The sequence below is a fragment of the Perca fluviatilis genome, chromosome 2 (genome assembly GCF_010015445.1).
Source record: "Perca fluviatilis chromosome 2, GENO_Pfluv_1.0, whole genome shotgun sequence".
NCBI classification, from domain to species: Eukaryota; Metazoa; Chordata; class Actinopteri; order Perciformes; family Percidae; genus Perca; species Perca fluviatilis.
This window is the reverse complement of record NC_053113.1, coordinates 32977033-33002049: the sequence shown is the minus strand read 5'-3', so window position 1 is coordinate 33002049 and position 25017 is coordinate 32977033. Positions and strand designations below refer to the sequence as shown.

Sequence of the window (25017 nt, the reverse complement as noted above, 5' to 3'; positions counted from 1 at the left end):
TGATCTGATCCTCAGATGACCTACTGGTGAAACATTTGTGTGTGTGTGTGTGTGTGTGTGTGTGTGTGTGTGTGTGTGTGTGTGTGTGTGTGTGTGTGTGTGTGTTTCCTGTGTCAGCCTGTACCTGAGGTTGTGTTTCTCCTGCTAAGCTGGCATGAGATGATGCACGATGTGTGCGATGATGTCATCCAAGCCACTCTCCTGGAGCTGAGCCCAAGATAGCACAGTTAACACAGTGACACTGTAAACAACACGAGGAAACAACAGGAAGGAAAGCACGTCAGTTAGTCTTGTGCTGAAAATACATTTCAATAAACATCATGGTGCATCAGAAAACAAAGGGGACAGAGGTAATACATTACAGGGGGGCATTTTACTGTGGAACGGGTACTTTTACTTTTAATACCTTAAGTACATTTTACTGTTAATTCTTTAAATGTATAATGCAGATTTTTTTTTTTTTACCTGTAATGAGTATATCTTTACATTGTGGTATTACTATTATTTGAGTACGTGAATATTTCTTTCTTTCTTTTCTTCTGACATTATTAAAACCCAATGTGTTGAGTGGTAACCCTTCTCTTTGTCATGAACTGAGCACAACTGACAAAACGACCATATAGCAGTTATTACACCAAATAAGGATATATTGCATGTTTTAGAAGTCTTAAGGGCCACGCATGAACAAAACATATGTTCCTTTTTGTTTGTTTGTTCTCTCACAAACAAACTGCTCCAACATAAGATATAGAAAATTGACTTACCTCCAATCACAGATATAGAGCATATGAAAATCCATTGTATTTAACTAGGTTTTACTCTCTGAGGCCCCCAAACAGAACCAAAATGTTTGTAAGCAATTTTGATAAAATTAGAAAAACATTTTAGTATCAAGCTTATAAAACAGTGTGTATGTTTTTTAAGGCCAGACAGAAGATCTATTTAGAATTGAGGCTGTGAATTATATCATTTGAATATGTTAATCTTGTGTTTTTTCTTTGTAATGACGATTCAATATTTTGTCTGTGAATTAACGTGATCTAAATCCACCCGTCACTTCCTATCACCTTCCCCAGATGAGGTGAGAAGACGGCAGGGTGGGGAGGGGACTGGGGGGGGAGGGTCAGGAGAAAAAAAAAAAAAAAAAAAAAAAAAAAAAAAAGAGAGAGAGAGAGAGAGAGAGAGAGAGAGAGAGACCACTCCATATTCAGCATCCGGACTAGCTGATCCGGGATCACGTGGCCAAGTGATTCACCCAGACGATGTCAGAGCAAATCAGAGCGCAGGGGAGCATTCAGCATGGAGCCACCTGACAGAGAAGGCCTGTTTCCATAGCAACACCCATGGGGGGAGGGGGGTGATGTAGGGGGGGGGGGGGTACACTGACTGCATGCAGACAGAGGAAAGGGAGAGAAAGGGAACAGAGACATTTCCAAAGGGGATTATGACTGAATGATTTATCCAAAATAAAATGAATGACACCTCCCAAATACACAAATACAAACTCCCTTAGCAATCCTCCGTCTCTCTCTCTCTCTCTCACACACACACACACACACACACACACACACACACACACAAAACACACACACACACACTCTCTCTCTCTCTCTCTCTCTCTCTGTATCCATGCAACAGTCCTCTGCAGTTTATGGTCTGAGTTAAGTTACTTAGCGACACAAAGGAGAAAAATCCTGAATGGTGTGTTGGCTCTATGAATGCACTGAATGAGATTTTCACAGACAAATGAAATGAATGACCAGGATGCCTCTGAATGGGAGGGGTGTCTGGGAGGAAAACATCTCACTTGCCAAGCTTAAGCAGGATCCATATGAAGTGTTTACATAACACTTCTGATCTGCAGCTCCACAGGCTCCACTGAAAACAGCTGGAACTGAGAAAACTTCATTCATTTAGGACATGATGAACAACAATTTTAACAATTGTCTCCTATGAAGCAAAAATGCCAAACATTCTTTGGTTCCAGCCTCTTTATTGTGATAATGCACCTCTTTTCTCTGGGTAATATCATTATACACTGTGTGGGCTGTAAGTTGGTGGTTTTAAAAATGCTGAGGTCATCATGAGTCCAAATTCCCCACAGCAAATTTACTGACCTGCCACAAATCAAACTTCATTTTTTTAAGTATTTAAAGACAATTAAAAAATGTAAAAAAAAATTGTATTCATTTAACTATTCAGTAACTTTTTTCTAAAAATGGTATTACCCTACTTTATAGTCTAAATTATATATATATATATATATATATATATATATATATATTGTTTAAAGCAGTGTCAGCACCACAAGGGGTCTGGACAGGTTTGTCCCCCTAGATAAAATAAAACAATATTTTTTAAAGAATATTTTTCTGTTGTTGCCAATGTCCTGTTTGCTTAACAATCTTTGGATTGTATCACACATAGTCATGTAATTCCGGTGGAGCAAACTAAAAATGTTTATATTAACTTAATGTACTTAGTTTCTGCCTAAAACCCGTGGAACAAACAGTGTCTCAACAAATACCAGAATCCATCTAGAAAAAAAACCTAACGAGTAAACGTAGAACATAAACTCCTCCCCGTGTGATTAAATGCCCAAAAGTCCCAGAAATATTATAGGAGACAAGACCTTAATGTCCTTAGTGTTTTTTTTTTCAGACAAAGAATTTGAGGATGTCACCTTAGCCCTTTATAGATGAAACAATAAATCAATGAATCAAAAAAGGAAAGAATGGTTAGTTGCAGCACTGAAAAGCTCCTTGCTTCCATCTAAAGCTATCAGTTGGGTCAACGGCTTCACCGTTGGACAACAGATATTATGTTCACACAAAGAAAAACACAGAACACATAAAAACAGGATGTTATTTGCCATAAAATCAACAAAGTAGGGAAAACAGATTAGGCGATGTAGGAGGAAGCTGCAAGCAGACACAGACAAGAGGAACTACAGTCAGAAGAGTCAGCTAAATAATTCATATTCATATTAAAGCATAACTTTACTGCCCTCTGCTGAACCCATAATGGAAATGAAAACTCCATGAAAGAAAGATTTAAATAATGCACCATTATCTTCTTTTTGAACTCCTTCATAACAGGATGACATTTGCTCCTTGGAACTGCTTCAAAATAAACATTAATTATGCTGACACACCCAGTGTGCTGTCATTAAAGGAAGCTCTCTGACCAAAGATCAGTCCACGTGAAGTGACCCATCCGCTGCAGTAAAAATAACTTCAGGCCATTAGGGTTACTGGAGACTTTTGTTATTCCACAGATGGAGGTTGTTAATATTTATGGAGCTGTCGATGGGCAGCCTGGAGGATCCGAGGCGAAGGATATGGAGGAAAGAGAGAGATGGAGACCGGAGGGAGGATAGGGGAAGTAAAAAGGTGTGTGAATCCAAAGTTTGGGGTTAAAGGTGAATGGAGCTCCGGAGGGAAGAATGAGGCTGTAATTGTCCTGAGATAGCTCAGAGTCTGCTGTGATTGATAACAAAAAAGGGGCTTAAGATAGAGGGGAAAGTGGCGGAGTAGTGTGTGCATGTGTGTGTGTCGTCTGTCAGCCTTGTTAGTCTTTTATGGCTGTGAGCTGAGGTGCTCTTTAAGAGAACGCTCTCATGAAAAATGCAGTCAAATTCAGTCATACTCAAATGCAGGCAGCTATCAGTGGGACTGCTAAGCCTCGAATACGGATCAGCACATTTATTACGTGTGTGTTTGTTTCAGAGCAGACAGTCAGTCGCTTCCCCTTCTTCCTCCTCTTGGTTCAGCTGTTAAACAGACCTTTCCTCACTGAGTGCTCACTATCAGCCCACATTTGTCTCTTTGCCATCATAACATATGTAAGAGACTGCTGTATTACTATTTATTTAAATGGTAATACTGGGGTTACTATATTTTTCTTATTGTCAAAAAATCCCATGCAAAGAGTGCATTAACTGTGACTCAAGACTTCCCCAGTGCCTGGGACTCTCAGTCCATTCATTCCTACTGAAGACAAACACCACTAACTGACTTTTTAAAGTCTCTGTCATTTCCTAAAAACCTGGGCACTGTAGTGGTTACCAAACATTACTAAACCAGGAGTAAATAGTAAATAGTCAAGGATGGTGTATGTGGGATTGAATCAAAATAAACTGCAGTGCCCATGTTCATCCTAATAAAAAAGGAACACGTCACACACAGTGCAACAGCGTGGCTCATTGACGCACGTTGCGTCTCGGTTGTCAGCCGCAAAAAAAAGTAAGCTTGAAAAAAAAAACAAAAAAAAAAACACACACACTTATCCCTAAACAGCAAATAAAATACAACAACCATGCTGCAAAGTGCAAAACTATTATCATTAACAGATGCTAGGATCATGCACAAACTGTAAACCCAACATGAACTTATCCATATATTGCCATCTTCACACACATCTCAGAATGACACCCTTTTAAATAGAAATGATAGAAGAAAAATTACTGCACAGTCTTTATTTGGAATATATATGCAATGCCAGTCAGAAAAGAAGTAAGTAAGCAAGCAGGTAAACATGCACAGTAATCGGTCTTGGAGAACGACAGACTCTGTAAACGTTAGTGTATTACTGCTGCAGACCCTCGTGTCTCAATCTTTTGATCTCTTAATAGCAACTAACAGTAACAAGGTGATTCCTGCGCCAAAGATTTATGAAAAGCTTAACTTACCAATGAATCAATCATATTAGTCAAATCTCAGAGGAATGACAAGTAAACGTATCACTACTGTATATATTGTTCCACCACCATTACCTCTTAAAATGACCACCTCCTGCTTAATAACCCACCTTTTACAGTGCACTCTCCAATCAGACATACATTATAATGTTAATCATATTAGCTACAATCTTATACCAACTTTGTCTTTATTGATTAAATGATCTAATTATTCTAAATTCCAGCTAAACCCAGAAATAAAAACACATCACGACCCGAATAATGTGGTCCCTTTGGTACAGGAAGATAACCTGAACCTTAACTTCATTAAATTTGTGCAACAGCGGCACAGATTACATTATGTTTATTACGTGATTAATGATTAGTTTTTAGCATTATGTTAAGAGTATAAGTAGGACGTTATAGTTTTGCTGGACTTATATATTAATTGCAATTTATTAAAGATCAATAATCTAGAAATGGAAAGAACCTCTTTTTGAATCAATAAACCGTATGATTTACAGTTTACAGCCCTAAACCGCCCCCTAGTGGAGATATGAGCTACAGCAAGAACACAGGTAAAGCTCCGTCTTTATGAGCAGGTTGATTAGGTAGACATGCATGCTGCTGAATGAAGAACCAGCTTAAAGGTTTTGTTCGTTCTCATGGAAACGGTGGAGGTGGTCAGAGAACCTGGGAGTAAGAGAGAAATGAAGACGATTAGAAACCTGCATTAGGTACACGCTGATGTGATCAAAATGGCAATTCATACATAATGTGATATTATAAATGTTCCAAGATTCACAGCCCACTGCTGGATGAACAAACTCACTTTTTAGCGCAGAAGGCAGAGCAGTCTCTGCCGATACTCTCGCTCCAGGCAGTCTTGTACAGCACCTGAAAAAAAAAAAAAAAGACAGTGAACAGTTAAGATGACTGACGCTGATGACACAGGGCCGTTAATGTCGTATTAGAAGCTCCTAATGGCTGGAAAGGAAACCCACCAGGAAGACCAAACAATGCAGGAACAGGGTGTAGAAGAACGCAACAGTCCTGGCCACCTTGTTGGAGAGAATCACACGACCCTGAGAGACCCAAAAACACAATCATTCAGTCAAGAGGTTGAACCAAACACATAGAGAGTGGGTGGGTGAGAGTGGGAGTGTGTGTGTGTGTGGGTGAGTGTGTGTGTGGGTGTGTGTGTGGTGTGAATGTGTGTGTGGTGTGAATGTGAGTGAGTGAGTGAGTGTGAGAGAGTGTGTGTGTGTTGTGAATGTGTGTGTGAGTGTGACAGTGTGTGTGAGTGTGTGTGACAGTGTGTGTGAGTGTGTGACAGTGTGTGACACAGAGAGAGAGAGAGAGAGAGAGAGAGAGAGAGAGAGAGAGAGAGAGAGAGAGAGAGAGAGAGAGAGAGAGAGAGAGTGTGTGTGTGTGTTTTTGAGTCTTACCAGGCTCAGAGTAGCTTTGTCCCAGGGGCTGAGGCTCAGGTATCGGCGCTGACGCTCCTGCAAACAGAGCGGTAGGCCTCAACAAAAAAATACGCTGTCTTTGGAGAGTGTGATTACATGCAGACCATGTTATGATGGTCTCAAAAAAAAATTACACTTTTAGATGTTTTTATATTTTACATACTGCCAGTCTGTGGTGTTTAGTGCATCTGCTTCAGTGAGTTATTTTGAGTAATGAGGTCTAATTTCCCTCCGTAGAATACTTCATTTCTTTCAAGTTGCCTTACCGACCTCTAATTCAGCTCCTACATATCCCAGAATTATTTTTAACAAAGCCCAAAAAATGAGACAGGCTTGTTGCTTGTATCCCATCATCATCAATTGTGCGACAGCAATAGTGACACTAGAGCTTTTTGAGTCATCCCCTTGCTCATAATGACTAAGCTGGTCTCTTATTCTCAACAATCATAAATCATTTCTGGACAACTGTTAAATGTCAACAAATAAGAACTTGGCCTTTGATTGTTTGGTCAGTTATCAGAGTAAAAACTATGAGAGTAAAGCAGACAAAGAGATGGCAGGTGGTTTCAGAGTGTAATGTGTGTGTATGTGTGTGTGTGTGTGTGTGTTTTGAAGGTGTGTGTCTTGTACCTTCTTGCTGAAGGAAGCAAACGGATCCAGTCTCTCCTCGTACTGGGAGGAGTAGCGCATCACGGTGTCATCACTACCACCAGCCTACAGCGCAGAGAAAACACACTGATCTACATTTTCCTGCACAATATTTTAGGGTTCAGATACCACAAAAAAAAAATAATGATAAAATAAAGATGTAAGAAACAATGTCACCCATGTAGAGTACATTCATTCATGCACACACACACACACACGCACGCACACACACAGACACGCAACACGCACACGCACTTTGCCAGGATAGCTCTGCAGGAATTTGATTTTCTCGTAGAGTTTGATGTTGTCTGCTCTCAGGCTGTCCAGCTCATTCTGCAGTGCCTGCATGGTCTGCTGCATGGAGCGATTCTCCTGCAGGGACAGAGAAAAAACAGAGATGAGAAACGAGTTCTCCCAGAAAAAGACACAGGAATACAGTGTGCCTCTGTGTGTGTGTGCTTTTGCGTGTGTGTGTGTGTGTGTGTGTGTGTGTGTGTGTGTGTGTGACTCACAGCTTCCAGCTCCTGATTGCGGGAGCGAAACCTCTCCCTTTGGCTGGAGATGATGGAGAGCAGAGAGTCCATCTGGCCTTGAGGAAGCTCCGGATGGGGGCCTACGCCTGAACCTGAAGGTAACACAGATTAAAATAAAAACATATATGCCTTAATTTACTTCGTATATTTTTTAATTGCTAAAATGCATTGGTCAAAACTGAAGTCACATTGTCAAAACTGTTCACACAGTTTTGACAACAGAAGTCTATGTGGACCAAACTGTGAATCATTTGTATTGCTTTCACACAAAATGCATTCAATGACCACAATTACCAAAATCCATGAATCTCTTTTCTCATTCATACTCCACCACCTTCAAAACCCTATGTATCTGCTGGCAAACAGCGGTCTTTCTAATCTTTTGCCGCGACTCTGGAAGACTTGGAGTTAAGCACTGAAGTCATTCTTAAAAAAGGAAGATGTCCCGACCGGATACGGCAAAAATTTAATCAACTAGCGTTGCTCTGGTGAGCGCAGAGGGAATTTGAAAGACAACCGTTGATCCCGCCCCTCGGATTGATCCCTGCCAATGGTGAGTTCCCAGACCAAACATCTTGATGTGGGTCTGGCTTGTCAGGCTAGCAGTCTGTATGAAGAGTTTTGAAAAAGTGGTTTCAGTATATTGCCCGATGCTTGTTAGCAATTGAGAAAAAAAAAAAAAAATGTAAATGTCATGTTGTATGATTAACAATACTTTTGAAAACGGGTAAACTATATTTTGTGGCTTAAATGTGATACTATTATCGGTTTTATTTGCAGACAGGCTGTGTCAGCCTCACTGTAATGAACGCCCAAAACACTAAAATCGCTCTAATCGGGCTAGTGTGCCGTATTTAAACCATTGACATTTATATAATGGACCAATAGACCCCGTTGCTCTGGACAGAGACCAGTGAAGGCTATTAGAAGCACTTTTCCGGTGATCTCTTGCTTTACTGCGCAGCCTCCAACTGACAGAGACAACGTAAATGTGACGTGAGCAACGTGTCTGAAAGTTATAAGTCTTCTAGTAGCTGTGCCAAGAGAAATCTCAATCATTCCCAATCTTAAAGAGACGGAGAGTGTAGGTATATGTAAGGAGATAACATAAGCACAGGCTAATTATTGCTAACTAACATGCTAGTTAACATTAGTAATTAAACCTAAACCGCTAATGTAAGTCAAAACTGCCTGCGAGCTTCTCCTGTACTATACGGTAATTCCTCTACTGTGCGACAGTAAGTCACTTGGTTATGACACAATCGTTAGCCTATTTTTACAAAAACGCCTGCTACGGAGCCATAACGTGAGGTACAAGGTAATGGAGCCTTTTATACATTGTCGTGTTTCTTTAGAAATAAACAACGGACAAATAGAGTCTTTAAACATTTCTGATGTAAAGTTATTCGCTGTCAAAGTGGCGCCAAAATGTATGCTAGTCAGTGGAATGCTAACGGGAGGTGATCTCTTTGTAGCGTCAAAATGGCGCCATAGGAGGTTCGAGTTCTGAAGCGAAGCTTACCCCCTTGATTTAAACAGATAAACTACCTCATTTCAAGTCAGAGACTGACACCACATTCACGTGCTCTCACCTCAACGACTTTTCAGTGTAGACATTTCACACAAGCCTCAAAGCTGGTTGATTAATTCAAAAGAGTTTTCCTTGGTTTAAAAAAATAAAATAAAATCATAAAATGATATAAAAATGTATATTTATAAAAGAAAAATTTTGAGCACGTCATTTGTCACTACAGAGACAATGTAAAGACGCGATTAGACACAAATTGAACGCAAGCTGAAAACGTTTAAGCTTGAGCAAGAGATTTGATTATCCCAGGGCTTGATGAAACTGCTTCATAAACTTTCAAAAATGAGAGGAACAGGGAGAGACTAGAAGGAAATAATGTCTAAGAAGTTTCTGATGAGTTCTGCCGGAGGCTGAGCTGAACAAAAAAAACACATGCATACACTCCCACTGACAGTCTGTGCGCCTGTTGCTAGCTAGCTCGCAGCTAACATCTGTACAGTGGATACAGTACACTGGCCGTTTGGGGAAAATAATTACTTTCTGTGTGAACCTTAAATTAATAAAAATAAATAAAGAAGTATATACTTTAATAAAAAGGAGCACATCATTCTAAATTCTGTGTGCACTTAATAGTACTGATTCAAAAGTGCCATATAGGCAGGCGGTTGCAATTTTTCTCTCAGTCAAGGGGAGGGTCCAAAGAAACTACTGTCCCAATCATTTTTGTACAGGTCGCTTAAAAAACAACAACGTATGATTCTAGGGACATACCGGCAAACATGGCAGAGGCCTCTTTGATCGGCTCTGGGATGTTCTCCATGTTGCTGACCTCTGACCCGTCAGCATCGGGGCGCGGCATGGAGGACATGGCCTGGATGGTGCTAAGGTCGTGCTCCAGCTTCAGGATAAGCTCCTTCTGCTCCGCACTGGTTCGCACGGCAGCCGAAAACTCCATCTGCAACTCTGTATAACGGCCTGTTGAGGGCAGAGAGGAAAGAAAATGTGTCGATTTCTTTTTTTTTTTATAATTCAAGTTTCTTGTTTGTCTTTAGATCTTATTTATAGTTCCCAAAATAACTCACCTGTGGAGGCTGTAAATGGCAGAAGCAGTCCAATATCCACAACATGACTGAACCCCCCTTTGAGATTACTGCTACACACTCCTACTTTCTGAGGCTTTCTAACGGATCTTTTTCTCTGAGAATACTTATTTCACCATCCATGTGTTCAACAAAGTACATCTTCAACAAGATTTTTGGCAAAGAAAAAAAATCAAAAACTACCACAGCACACTTTTAGTATTTGTATAAAAGAGATTTACTTCAATTATCACACCTAGGGTGCATGTGAATAATAATGATGATGAATCAAATGTCAATCATAACAAATACATTGTGAACGTTTCATACAGTGATATTGCTTTTCAATGTTGTAGAAGGGACTGTTTTACAGTGCTGAGAACAAACAACATGATACGTTTAGTAAATAGAAAGATAAAGAAACAATGATACATGAGGAAAAACAAAAGGGAGGGAGACCCCCAAAAAGGAGAAAAAAGCATCTCAGGAGTGACAGAAGTGCTAGGGAAACCACTTTCAAAAAAACATCTTAACCATCCCTTTACAGTCATGCAGCCTTTTGTACTACAACACACATGTACGCGCACACACACTCACAAAATAAGCAGTGGGAGAAGTTATGAGAATTATTACTTCCACATTGTTGATGACAAGGTTGGAAAAAATCATCTAAAAAAAACTCGCTAAAGCCTCAACAAGCATCTTAAAGCTTTCCAAAAGGATGAGGGGGAGGGGGGGGGGTCATTTGGTTGTCAGACTACACTGTGGTTTAAGCTATGGGTGAACTGAAGCGACGACACAAGGTAGCAACATTCAGAAAACTGTCAGCAACCTTTCAACAGAAGTGGATATCTACTACACTATTTGGCTTTTTGCTTCCTCTTTTAAGTCTTGCGAGGGTGTTTATCGCTCCAGAGTTGATCTCTGGGTGTTAAAAATTGTACAGTTAAGCGTGAAATAACTGAAGAGATAAGAGGAAATGGTTAAGACTTAAAAATGAGCTGGAGCCATTGTGAGAGCGGAAAAAAGAACAACATAAAAGCACGCAAGTGGAGTTTTTTTTTTTTTCTTCTTTCTCCAAAGGATGAGTGTATTGTGCTGTATTATGTGTGTATGTATTACGGAGTGTGCTATGCATACAGCACCACTGATTCGGAAAGTGTTGTCTTACAAAACCAACTTCATAAGATATATTCTAAAAGTATTACAAAAAACATCTGAGGTTTTTCCTTTCTTTCTTTTTTTTTCTTTTTTTCCTGAATATGGTGACCAGTGCTGCTGTTCGGGCTTCCATTACAACTAATATGTCAAATGAATAACCACTACTTCAACAGATCATACAGTAAAGCTTTACGACTTCAGAAAACATGATATGATATACAGCATCTGTTACACCTTTACAATGTTATTCAACAGTGTATAGAATCATCTGATTTAAATTTGTAGAAAAATATCTGTGGATCATGGAAAAGTCCTGAATCGTCCCTTCTCTCCTCCTGCCTTCAAACAAAAGCATACTGTGACAATAGTGACTCAAAAGCTACTTGATTGACTGTATTTACACGTCTCTTTTCCAAATAACCATTAGAATTGGCACACGTCATTATCAATACCTGTAGTGCCATTATTAATGTCACAGCAAACCTGACACAAACAGAAAAATACAAAATGCCCTATGAATAAATTCAGTGTTATTACAGTGTACGCTGTTTCTGCATGCTTCCTCCTTCATTCAATGCTCTTGCCTTTCGCTGCTAGTTAAGGTATATGTACAACGTAAGAAATGCATTGTGGGAAAACAAACATCTGAAATGAGACCCGGACCGATATGTGTCTGCAGGTCTGTCATAAGAATACACGCGCTCGTTTTCCTCCTTTTACTCTTTCACTGCACTCCAGGAATTATATACAACCCTCTCCAGAGAGCTGAGAAAAGTCAACTTTTAAGTACCAATATGAAGTGTATGAGAAATTAATCTGGGTCAAGATGTGGGATATATTATGAACATATTGGGTGAAATCATCTACATCTAATGACATCACTAGTTTGGTGCCCTGCTTGGCAGTTAAAGGCACAAATCTGATGATCTCACATGGTTTAGGTGAGTTGATGGATCTGGCTATAAAATGGCAAATGGGTTAAGTGCTTATATACTTTACAGTAGCTATTCCTCACCATTAAACATACCATGGTTGTCCAGTCCAAGCAGTCCAACAGAAGGCATTATAAGCCTTCAGTACTCCGCAGAAGACAGATGTTTCACATCAGTCGTCCACAGGAAGCGCCAATGTTTGAGAATTGTTTTATTTTTTACAATTATTCGATACACTGGCAAATCCAATTTTAACTAATGCATCTTAATGCAGTGCAATGAGGTTATCACTATCTTTTGACAGGCTGCCAATATATCTGGATGTACATTCAGGGAAAGGGGAGGCTTAAGGATGGACTGAGATTTTTGGATAGAAACCAAAACAGGCGTTTACTCATAATATCTACAACTGTACAGGACAATGGCCATGTCTGCCACACAGTTTAGTTTGAAATAAGAAGCTACTGTATAAGAATACAGTTTATCGTGTAGAAAACATGGGCACAGCTATCTTATCTTTAAATTTTAGTGTTAGGATGCGGAGAAGAGTCTGTGCTTGGTTCACAACCACTTTTAAAAAAGGCATACATTTCCCAGGATCCTGGGATCGTACTCTGTTGTAGTGTTTACAGACCCTGTCCCAACTAAGTCTTCAAAAAAGATCCTAATAAGTGCTTCTTTTTTTTTTTGACGGACTGAAATATAAATTCTGCATAATCATAGGCTGGCTATCTGTTCAATCTGGCGTAACACCCCTGCTAGCTGGTACACTTCTCTAATCTCAATTTGGCAGATATGACCTCTTTCGAGTTAACTTGTGTTTTCAAGTTTAGGTAATTTCATTTGACCTATTTGACAAAGTGTATATGTTTGGACCTGTAAATGATGTTGATGTGATTACAGAGTGGGCGAACTCTATCTAAAGAAAGCTGCATGCCCTGCCGAGCGTTAGTGTTGGGCTTGCCAAAATTATTATCGGAGGACAGAAAACAGGAAAAGAGATATGCCATCATATATTCACTGATCTTGATATGTCCTTTGATTCTAGCTAGCAATTTAAGAGCATAACTGTTGTGGTAAAAGCTTAATGCTTACGGGAGCATGAACTGTAGCAAACACATTTTTTTCAAAGCTATTGAAATGACACTAAACTTTAGGATTCATGAATATACAAACAAATGAGAACTAGTACATCTTTGTAAATATTAACCAATACTGCCGGCAGTCTATACGTCTAATAAAAATGTTACTTGCCCTCAGGAACAGTATAATCCCTTAAAAAATAGACAACTCAAATGATAAGACATTAAATGAAAAATACAGCACCTATAAATAAGCAGAATAAAAACCAAACTATAAATGCAAAATAGCAATAAAACCAAGCTACAGTAAATCATAGTATTACACTACTTTGTGAGAAGATTAATGTAATGGTAACGCATCAAACAGCTTAAAGAAGGGTGTCAGTTGTGCACTAGTAGTGTGTGCAAGTAGATACGAAATATGACCCCACTCATTGGAAACACTGAACACTCCTCAATCGCACGCACTTGTGCACACGCATGTATTGACAGGCATGTGTGTACATGCACCCACGCAAACACGTGCACACACACACACATACAACACACACACACAAAGGGGAGGCAGTAGGCTGACAGGCACTGAGGGCTTGTGTGGGACAGGGAGGAGGTGATATGCCTTATAATTTGTAGTGTATACAGTAGAATTCAATGCAAAACATCCCTGGATACAGGATAGACTGGAGGAGAGTGGTAACTACTCAAACCAGGGTTGGGGTGAATTCACTTTGATGGCAATCAACAGAAAGTACAGATTTATCAAGTACTCTACGTTGCGATTTATTCAGGAATTTCATTGTTCATAATCTACTTCTTAAATTTAATTCTGAGTGAATTGACCTCGACCCTGACTTACATGCAGGCAAATACAAATGCACACAAGACACACACACACACACACACACACACACACACACACACACACACACACACACACACACACACACACACACACACACACACACACACACACACACACACACACACACTCTCTTCCTGATTTGGCCTATAAAAAGATGTGTGTTTGTGAACAGAGAAAATATGTTGGTGGTGCAGACACACTCGCACACCCAGCAGGTCCAGTGCTGGATAAAAGCTGTGACGTGCACAACCTAAAACAACAAGAGACACGTATAGTATCACCATGTCAGACAGCTACAGTACTACGTGAATTCATTGTATCGTATTTCAACAACGCAACATTATTCCATTGTAATCGTTTTTTTCTTTTTCTTTTTTAAAACAGCAACTTGTTATTCTCTCATTTTCTGTTCTTATTTTGTACTAATTAAAAATGTTTCCTAAAATTCCCTATTTTGAACTCTTTAGAGTCAATAGACTGTGCAATCTCTTATTGGCAACCAAATTGCAATATCAAAAAAAGAGATCATCCTTCATCCTTAAAAGAAGGGTTTAAGGAGGCAAAAACAGGGTTCCCTCCATCCTTCCTCTTCAGATGAGTGCCTGTGTGTTTGGGAGGAATTAAGAGATCCTCCTGGCCATCACATGGCTGTCAGCAGGATAGGATATGGGACACAACGGGTCAAAGTTCATCTCTCTTACATCAGTAACCATGGCAGCTCAGCCGGCAGGCCTTCCACTACCCTCTTAAGAGTGTAGGAGTGAGATTAAAAAGAAAACATGCTGCCATTGAGAAGAGAACACACACACTTCCACAAACAAACAGGTGCACACTGACACAACCCCTAACATACAAACACACACACACACACACACACACACACACACACACGCAGTGAGTGAAAAAGGCAAAGGGTTTGTAACAGTCACTCTACAGTGTGAAAAATGAGGCATCTCACTGAGTGAGGGGAGGTTTGTGGACACTTGGGAGGTGAGAAGAAGAGCGGAAAAAATCTCCTTTAAGAAAGTGAGAGTTCTTGTAAGAGAGTTCCTGTCTCTATCTATCATCTATCAGTGTCTATCACTGTGACAGCTGCTGTGTCAGGCCTTGCCTGTGTTACGGAGTCCAGGTTTCAACCCCAGCTGTGGGTCAGACCCCAGCTCAGGACTAACCAGTCTGGTGCACCAGTGGCTGGTGATTGGGGGAGGTACAGCAGGGCCGGAGGCCAGCAGGACGGCTAAGTGCTTTTCTCAGTACAAAAACAAAACTCAGTTTAAAAAAAAAAAAAAAAAAAACGAGAGACACATAAGTTCTCTTATTTTTGTTCTTCTAGGTATTCAGTTAATCTTCTTTTTAAGGGTTTTGCCAACCACTCTTTGTTTTCTTTCCTCTTTTCGGGAAAGCTTTTATGTAATAAAAATGGCTGCTGAGCTTGACTTTGGCTGTGTCCACTCTCCAACTGGAACAGAGCAGGAGGGGTCCAAGGTTAGAGGTTGTGAGGTTATGAAACAAGAGGGATGAAGGATGGTCAGGGGGAGCTAGAACTCCCACTCTGAGGGATCCTCTTTGCTAGCAGCCTTCTCCAGCCTGTGGATGATGTTATTGAGATTGGCTGCTTTCTTCTTGCGCAGATTGTTGTCCCTGGGGTTTCTGGCAGGGCCAGAGGCTGGGATGTTAGTACTAGAGGCAGAGCCACTGGAGGATGCCTCTGTGAGGCTGAAGAGCCCTAGTCCACCCTGTCCACAGCTGGAGCCCGGCCCGGCAAAGCCTGAGGTGGTGCAGTCTAGCTGGTCAGGGGAGTTATTAGAGCCCCCTGCCTCAGACTCGACCTCCATGTCGTCTTTGCATGCTCCTCTGTGATCCTCCAGGCCAATGCCCACTCCCTGGCGTGTCTCCACTGTGCCCTCAGATTCTGTCCCATCACAGCTGTCCCCCTCTCCTGATTTGGACCCGCGAAGGGAAGGGGAGCCCCCCTCACTGCCAGGCCCTAACCCTCCAGCTGCCTGGATCTCCTCTATGAAGAGCTCTCGTCGGATACGTGACCTAGTAGAGACACACAAGTTCAGTCACGCTACTCAAATCCTGAAGTTGAATTTGAAATTTGACGCAACACATCTTACATTTGATTTTCTATCCAAATACTGTATGAGTGCACTGATGTTCTCTTATGAGAACAGGGCAGCAACGAAAGCCCTTCCTTAGACAACGCCCATTTATTTAACAATGGAATTAGATTTGCTTTAATTATATCTAATGGCCCTTGAAGAAGCTTGTGATACAAACACTAGACAGAAATGGGTCAATATTCAAGTGTGTCTTTTCCAAATGCTGACCTGTAATTATGGAACCAGTTGATGACAGTACTGGTCTTCAGGTTGAGCTGGGAGGCCAGCTCCTCAATGGTTTTGGGGGAGGGATAGGGCTTCTGCTGGTAGGCCCTTTTCAGGGCCTCCTTCTCCTCGGGGCCCAACACCACCCTGGCCTTCTTCAAGTGCTGCTGTCCCGGGCTCTGCGAGCCCTGGATGTAATCCGGCCCCACTAAACCCACGTCAACAGAATGGCTATCACTCAAGGAGCTCAGCCGCCTCTTCATGTAAGCTGAACAGTGACACAAAATGAGAAGGGGAAATCAGTACCTTAGAAAATACATTTATATTATTAATAAATATGGGGAATATAAACAGCAGTTAAAGAGTTTGGTTATCTTTGTCGATGAGCATGACATTTGACAAGCAATCTTCATGTTAAGTACAACTATAATGGCTCAACCTAGTTCTAGAGACGTATTAATTAGTTATTAGTTAGTTAATTAGTGAACTACTTGATTAGTATATCATCAGAAAATCAATCACTTCCACTTTTCCATCTTCTCAAATATGATTATTTGCTTGTTGTTTTTTCTCTTCTATGAAAGTCTATTGAATATTTTTGAGTCAACACAAGATATTTGAAGGCGTCACAATTGTCTGACATTTCATAGACCAAACAATTAATCAACAACATAATCAGTAGATTCATGAACAGTGTAAAAAAATCATTAGTTGCAGCCCTCCACTAATCTATATTATTCAGGCTGTTTTGGAATATTTTGCAATTGTAATGGCATTTTCAAAGAAACGATTTCTATATTTTCAAACAGCATTAAACACACTGTCCTCGGACACTGTTCTAAAAACTAATCCGGCCATCCTCTTCCACGGCCACTAGGTGGTGCTATTGCCATTCTCAAAATTAACAATAAATGCATCTCTTCCATTTTAAAGCAAACAAGCAGCACCATTCACTCGGGGCACCAGCAGCTGAAAATGAACAGCTCATGGCAGCTTTACATGAGGTTGACATTTTCTCAACCCCAATACACCCTGCCAGATATATTAGTGTTGCAGGAAGAAAAAAAACCTCAGAGCAAGGTTAGACCACTGTGAAAGTTGTGTGCTGCCTCGCAGGCTTGTACCGCAAGGGTGAGAGGTCAAATATGGTTACTGTAGACTAGGTCCATGTCTTTCCTCTGGGCTCTGCTGTCGGCCAGGACTAGTCCCCGTTGCTATTTGGATGCATTACTTTGGGGTCAATAATCTGAAACAAAGTTGACTGGAGAGTAACCCCACCCATCCAAACCCACTGGTGTAAGGTCAGTTTTGTTTTTTTGCCCTTGTGCGTAGCCTGAGATATCAGGAGGGTAAACGGATCCCGGATGCTTGTGCCTACTGGCAGGTTCAAATATGCGTATCCCTTCTCTACGGAGAGAGCTTCAAGTGGGCAGTCAGGGGTCACTGGGAGGCAGCAGGGAGGGTGAGGCCTCTTGGCTTTGCCGATTCTCAAACGCATCATGCAAACAGAAGGGACCAAAGAATGATGGAGTGATGGAGTGGGCTATGGGCTAACAAATGATAAAAAAATATGAGCTTATAGACACTGGTGATTATTATGATGACGATGATGATGAAGAGGAGTGCTGATGACTGTTAGTAAGCAAGCCCCCGGCAGTCCCCTAGCTGTCACATCTAATACAGTATGTGATGTCTGCAGTCCTGATTGGTACTGACATCACACCAAGATGACTGTGATATGCACAACATGCTCTGCTGTCCTGCACAAAGGATATTGTGTGTGCAGATGTGCATGGGTAATACAAAGGCTGCTGCTAGTGGGTTTTTTTTGTGAATGTATTTATAAAGTAAATGCCTGCTTAAGCAGAGTATTTTGCTCATTACTTGGGAAGGCCTGTTGCTCTATATGGAGTGTGCATTTGTTTCTCTGTCATTGAGCTTTTACTACACACCTTTCTTCTCCAGGCGTTTCATGTCCATGAGTTTCTCCACACTGTGTGGGTCCTGAAGCCAGAGCTGCATGCGGACGAAGGGCTCTCTGCCCTTCAGGCTGAGCTTGTGCCAGGGTTTGGGCCTGGCCAGCAGGTCTGAGACAGAACCCTGAGTCAGACCCAGGATAGTCTCCCCAAACAGACGCTGGCCTGGTTTGGCGAGAGAGAGCGGAAATGAAACGGTCATTTCAGAGAACTGATTGAAAGTTTGAATAATTCATCATTGGGGAGGGCAGGGGAAAGAGAAAGACCAACTAAACCGCACAGAGAGCACCTCCTGTGTTTCTTACCAAGGTTATTATCCGTCAGCACCTCTTTAACCTTCTTGGTGATGGCGTAAGTATCAAGCTCAGGGGACATTGCAACCATTTCCTGGATGCTGAGACCCGAATGACCAGGAGGAGGAAGCGGGGTACCGGGCTGAGACTCCCCACCTGAGGGATCCTCAGAAGCAGGTTTGAGACTGGAGGACTGTGAAGCGAGTGGATCCCCTGCGAGACCGTTGACAGACTCCTCAGCTGAACTGAGGGGTGACTCTGGAGCAGGGCTGCAGCTCGCTGATGTCTTGGGAGTACCCTCTGCTTGAAGAGAACAAACAGGGTGAGAATTATCACACAGGTTCGAAGAAAACAGAAAACAGTTTCATCTCCTCTTCCTGCTGGGTTCGGGAGGGACTTCAGTCATACTACATCAACTAATTTAATTCCTGTTAAACAAACAGCAAAGGTGCTTAAGTTTTCAGTTTGAAGCTTTTTTGGCTTCCTCCTCCTATTCCTTCATCTCCCTGTCTCTGTCTGTGTAGCACTGCTGTGCAGCTCAGCAGGCTGGAAGAGAGCAGTCATGAGGAGCTGTCAGTGTACATTAGCTGCTGTTTACACCCCCAGAGAGTAAGAGAGGCACGCACATGCGCATGCACACATACATACACACATACACACACACACAGACCTGCCATCTGGCGCTGCAACACTAACTTGTCTATGACATGACAAACCAGCAGCTTGCTGGCTGACACAGCCATAGCACTGAGGATGGGGGGATGGTGGGAAGAGGAGGGACGGAGGGTGGAAGGAAGGGGAGGGGGGGTGGATTGTGTGAGTGACAGACTGACAGTAACAACTAGCCACTAGCTCTAATCAGGCTTTCAGAGTAATGCTCTAGCCCAAAGAGCCTGGTTTTGTGAATATATATATATATATATATATGTATGTATGTGTGTGTCTGTGTATATATATATATATATAATATATATATATATATATATATATATATATATATGTGTGTGTGTGTCTGTGTGTGTTTTGTTTACCTTGATTCTGAGCTGGCTGAATGTGTGCGTTTTGCCCCTGGTCTCCATTGAGCCACGGCTGCATGCGGAGGTATGGCTCTCTGCTCCTCTGGTTCAACTTGTTCCACGGTTTGTGTCGAGACAAACTGTCACTCAATATTCCCTGAAAACACACAGACGGAGCATGGCTCAGACAAGAAACCACTGTAGAGTGAAAGTGGAGATAAAAAAAAAAACAGAGTAGGACACAAGCTTTTGTTGTTGTTGTTGTTGTTGTTGTCTCGCCTTACCTCTTTGGAGTCCTCCTGGTTGTGGTTCTCCTCTCCTGTCTGGCTGGATATGGCCCTGCGGGGGTCTGTATGCATGCTGCTCCACCACTGCTCTCTCCAGTAACCCACTCCTCCAGAACTCCCAGAGCGGGCCGACCCCTCAGAGCTCCGACCCAGCCTGAGAGCTCCATCAATAGACATGTCAATCCCTGAAGAAGCCCTGCCTTCTCTCTTTACGCTGGAGCTGAAGTCCAGGATGGGAGACGGGGATGAGGGGGAGGACAAGAGGGAGCTGCTAGGCTTCTTGAGAGAGAGTGACAGGGGGTTGTAAGGGGGAAGGGGAGCGGTGAGCGAGGAGCTCAGGAAGTCCCTCTGAGATAGTGACGCAGAGGAGGAAGACGAAGATGAGGCTTTGAGGATGGGCTCCAGTGCAGTCTGTTGGGCCTCCATCTCTCTGCGAGCTTGCTCTAGGATGGAGCGGATAGCCTCATCTGATCCGCTGCCACCGCCTCCTATTCCGCCTCCCATTCCGCCTCCCATTCCGCCTCCCATTCCGCCTCCTCCTTTCAGTCCTGTATATGATGGTTGAGCATGGGACAAGTCTGTTGGAGGAGGAGAAAAAGAGTAGTCATGAGACACACTGACAAACAATTACAGCCACAATGTATCATCTTAGATGCTTAGATCCCTCTGGAGGTTAGAAGAAAACTACGACTCACCAGCTTTCTGCACCTGCAGCTCTCTTTTGGCCTGCTCCAGAATGGACTTGATAGCCTCATCTGAACCAGCCTCTGGGGTGCGGACGCGGGCGGTAATGTTACCTGGAAGGAGAGGAAGAGGGAATGGGAGGAGATGAAAAATCTTGTCAGATTAAGAAGCAGAGATAAGCCACTACACAGAAGGTGAGGAGAACAATAATATAGCTTATAAGAAGAACATCAAATAATTACACCATAGCACAGCACAAAGAACAACATTCCCAGCACTGAGCTACAAGGCAACTACACTGGAGGGATTGTCATAATTTCTCTGGCTCCCTTTGGAGCTCACACATGCACACGTGCTACAGGGTTCGTACAGTAAATGCTCCCCGCAGAATAACAATTACCAATAAAATTCCTAAATACACATGCTGGCTTCTCCTTTGACGCAAGCCACTGGAACTATGCGGTTACCTTTGAGGCACATGTATATCTGTATGCCTGCCCGCAAGTTAATAAGTGCCAACTCACACGCACGCACACAATAGATACAGTTCAACCCAACACAAACATGCCACACAGACAGAACGTGCTAAAATCTCTGTGTGTGAAGGGGACAGACCTGTGTGTGAAGCTGTATTGGAGAGGGCTCTCCGCTTCGGAACATCCTGAAACACTCGGCTAAGCTGGGGCTGGCCTGAGCCCTCTGTTAAAAACAATATACCACACACTTTGTTACAGCACTGGTGTGTTTTTTTTTTCTTTTACAGCTAGACTATATGGTGCCCTATAATGATCTGCAAATATATGGAATGTGTGGATACTTCCATCCAATGCACATTATAGTACCATAAATGCATTGATCTTCACCATCTGTGTCCCCAGCAGGAATCAAACATCTACCTCTAACAGGAATATTAAACTACTGCACTAATAGGAAGTATTAAAAAGGAGGCATATTAACTGCAGCCTTGTTTTTTTTTGTTTTTTTTTTAAACAGACTTTCGCTAGGACTAGGGTGGTTATATTTGTGTGTACTACGGAGACCACCTTCAATCAGAAATGTCCTGATGCGTTAACAAACGCAGGCCCAGGCTAATCGAATCTACCCGTAGTTAACAGTACCCCTGCCTTCCTCCTAGTTCCCACCGATCAATACTATTGATGTGTGAAAGGTTTCGGTATTGACCACGATAGCTAGGAGAGGCTCTTGGGATCAGTGTGTGACTAGGAACTCACTCAAAACACACAGGTGAGGCACAGGATGGGAGTAAGGAAAGAGAAAGAAAAATAAAAAGCTAGTCCATATTGACAAGCTAATCAATGGCTCTGTGCAGGCCTGTACACATGCAAGACACACACACACACACACTCTCGCTCACGCACACACAGACACATTAAAGACACACAGACTCACCTCTCTGCCGTCCCTGGATGCTGCGCAGCGCGAGGATGTTCTGCTCATCGGCGAGGAACTGCCTCATCTTGTGGAAGGGCTCCTTCCCCCGGATGGTTAGCTTGTTCCACGGCTTTGGTCTTGCCAGGATCTCACTGACCGAACCCTGGGACAGTCCCAGCACATAGTGGCCAAACACACGCTGGCCAATGTTGTGCTTTATCAGCTGCTCTTTCACCTGTCGGGCAATCTCTGCCGTGTCCATATCCTCCCCGTCCAAAATACTTCCTGTAGTGGCGTCAGAGTGGCTGGGCGACGGGGATGGGGCACTGCCAGCGGTGCTGCTCCCGTTAACAGGACCCATGTCTGGGCTGGCTGGAGGCGGCTGCGGGCTGCTTGCTGCCAGAGGGATGGCAGCTGACCCAGAGCCAGGAGTGGAGGTAGGGATGGAGCTGAGGGTTGGGGTGAAGGGGGTGAACAGCAGAGCCCCACTGGGGATTCCAGACGACTCCTGCAAGGCTTTGGAGTAAAAGGACTGAAGCAGCTGCCGCTGGATCAGGGAGTTCAAAGCCATCTTACCACCCACCAGAGGGAACACAGGGGAGTAGAAGTCCTGTCCAATGCCCGTAGGACTGAACGGGTGCGTTTCGCTGCTGCTGGTGGTGGTAGCAGTGTTGAGGTGGTCCGTATGGGTGCGAGACAGGGGGAGCTGGGAGGAGGAAGGAAGAGAGGGAGGGGGAGGAGGGGGCGAGGGAGAGGGGTCGTTGGGCATGGTCTCCTCCTTCGGCGTGGACTCTTCCGTCCCTTTTCTTCCGGCTGACCCTACAAGAAAGGTCAAACACACCATGCATTATGGGGGGAGTCAACAAAAAAGGGGTTCCAAAAAGAGAGAGGAAAAAAAAAAAAATAACAAAAGTTGAAAGTTATCTTAATCAAGTCTTTTCCAAATTAGTGAACTTTATTTTCCTTTTTTGCCAACCCCCCCAGACAAAGTGCCCATGCATTTGTGATTTCAACCTTTCTTGTAAGCCACAGCCTGGAAGAAAAAAAGGACAAACAAAACAATTGACACTGTGCCACTTAGGCAGATTAGCTTGGCCCAGGGCTCAGTCTCTCTCTCTCTCTCTCTCTGCAGGCAAAGTGGAAGTAACTGGACAGGGTAAAATGATCCTTAGATAGCAAATACACCATGCAAGTCCTCTTCCATGCTGCTGTTGCGGCGCGTTCTTAAACACTTCATTATTCCATTGTAGATGCAGTATTATAGTCTTTAGTTCATAAAAAAATACATCCAGGAAACAAATGGAGCAATAAAATTGAATTGAAAAAACATTTTTTTATGGCTGAAGAGAAAACAGATTCATGTCACCAAAAAACAGAGACGGTACAGCTCTGCTGAGTGAAGGCCTTATTTCACTTCTTTCCTGAATAGTTGGACCGATGTCCATTCATACATTCACCAAATCAAAGAGATATAAACTATATTTCCTCAGTCTTGTAAATACTAGAAACCATCTGGATGGAAGCGCTGGGAGAAATATTATTCTAATGCATAACCATTGAGACCGTTACATGATTGAGTAAGACAGTAAGCTCCCCTTACTGTGAATGTTAATCAATTCAAAGCTATTCAACTATTCAAGCCTAAAGCCATGACATTTCAAACCCACAAACACTTTTGCAGAGGACAAGAGTTTTTATGTAGAGAGGAGAGTATGGTGACCTCATTTTTGTGTACTGCAATTTTTTACTGTTCAGGTTGACATCCTGCTGCGGTATTCAAAGACACCAGGTATGCATTTTATTCCTCTCCATGATGTGTGGGACTAAAGAAACAACATTTCTGTACTATGACATAATTTGCATGTCTTTTGCATACTGTGGACCCAATATTGCAAATCAATCCCAAAACATGAATAGATGGTCAAGTATTCTCAGAGAAAAAGGATCTACAGCCATACAGTATGTATGCACTAACCTGATGTGTTGTCTTCATAGCCGTACCTGCAGCTGAACCCTCATCTAAGCTCCCATGAATAGTGAACTCCACTTCTATCGGCATTCTTTCATTTTTTTGCTGGTCTGAGTGAAGGATTTGCCAAGATAGCCTGGCCAGTGTTGATGAACCCAGCCCTTTCTATAAGCTTACATTCGGGCAGACTTACCGCTGAGCTCAGTGTTGGCAATGCGCAGAGCGGCGCTCTCAGACTGAAGACTACGGTTCCTCTCCAGCAACAGCACCTCCAGAGGTTTGGAGGAGTCCTGATGGAGGGGACAGGTGGAACGGAAATTAAAAATGAGACTCAAAATAACCTGGCTTCGGCCTCTCCCTTCAAATGTAAAATATCTGTTTCATCATAGACTTAATATCTATTATTACTGCAAAATGAAGTGCAGATAGATTGTATCTGTCACTTTTACCTGCACAGAGTCAGATGTTCCAAACTCCATAGACTTGAGGATACTGAGGGGAGAAGGAAAAAAAAAAAAAAAAAAAAAAAAAAAAAAAAAAAAAAAAAAAAAAAAAAAAAAAAAAAAAATAACCAAAATCCATATGAACCTCGTACTAGAAACACACATCTACAGTGTAACATGCTAGCTATCCTATTTCTGTCTCTCTATAGACGAAGAAAGAATAGAGGGGAAGAGCGCGAGAGAGACAATATAAAGCTACAGACATACAAGCTTCACCTTCATTAGGGCACTCAATTGAGTTACACATCTTAAATGGAGACACGCATCTTGTTTAACATCGTTAAAGACATCAAATGCATGCAATAAATAGATCTGTGCTGGACACACACAAACACGCACGCACACACTCCTCTGTGTGTGCTCCTCACCTCAACTCCTTCTTCACCTCCTCATAGTCAGCTTGCTTCTGCAGTTTCTCCTCTAGTTCCTGTAGTTAAAGAGATGACATGACATGGAAATTAATTAAATACAAGCAAACCTTGGATCTGTAAATGCCATATACTTATTTCAGCGACTTAACTCTAGATAACAGAACAGAGAGAGTAAAAGTGTGAATATAGTTAAGAGGTGCGATCAGAATACACAACATAGCAGG

At 42.4% G+C, this 25017-nt stretch overlaps 2 protein-coding genes across 7 annotated transcripts in view; both read right to left on the bottom strand.

The window, feature by feature from the left end:
* LOC120548751 (SH2B adapter protein 2) overlaps positions 1 to 446 on the bottom strand; it is a 28716-nt gene extending 28270 nt beyond the window's left edge. Inside the window, exon 1 of one of the 2 annotated variants that reach the window (XM_039785207.1) lies at positions 125 to 446. The gene's annotated coding sequence lies outside the window, so the exon portion shown is untranslated. The remainder of the gene's footprint in view (positions 1 to 124) is intronic. The other variant, XM_039785197.1, reaches the window with a different exon arrangement.
* A 4016-nt stretch (positions 447 to 4462) lies between these two features.
* Positions 4463 to 25017, bottom strand: part of cux1b (cut-like homeobox 1b) — a 64065-nt gene continuing 43510 nt past the window's right edge. For 2 of the 5 annotated variants that reach the window (XM_039785156.1, XM_039785177.1), the window contains 12 exons: positions 24791 to 24849; positions 24369 to 24411; positions 24113 to 24209; positions 21969 to 22769; positions 21174 to 21257; positions 20570 to 20671; positions 19872 to 20452; positions 19603 to 19744; positions 18584 to 18874; positions 18255 to 18443; positions 16306 to 16570; positions 10150 to 16015 (listed from right to left, as the gene is read on the bottom strand). In XM_039785156.1, the coding sequence (XP_039641090.1) occupies positions 15511 to 16015; positions 16306 to 16570; positions 18255 to 18443; positions 18584 to 18874; positions 19603 to 19744; positions 19872 to 20452; positions 20570 to 20671; positions 21174 to 21257; positions 21969 to 22769; positions 24113 to 24209; positions 24369 to 24411; positions 24791 to 24849 (3159 nt within the window). In that variant the 3' untranslated portion in view covers positions 10150 to 15510. Of the gene's footprint in view, positions 5372 to 5510; positions 5576 to 5682; positions 5764 to 6126; positions 6184 to 6777; positions 6862 to 7050; positions 7168 to 7307; positions 7421 to 9627; positions 9832 to 10149; positions 16016 to 16305; positions 16571 to 18254; positions 18444 to 18583; positions 18875 to 19602; positions 19745 to 19871; positions 20453 to 20569; positions 20672 to 21173; positions 21258 to 21968; positions 22770 to 24112; positions 24210 to 24368; positions 24412 to 24790; positions 24850 to 25017 lie in introns of those variants that run through there. The other 3 variants (XM_039785165.1, XM_039785185.1, XM_039785172.1) reach the window with 3 other exon arrangements.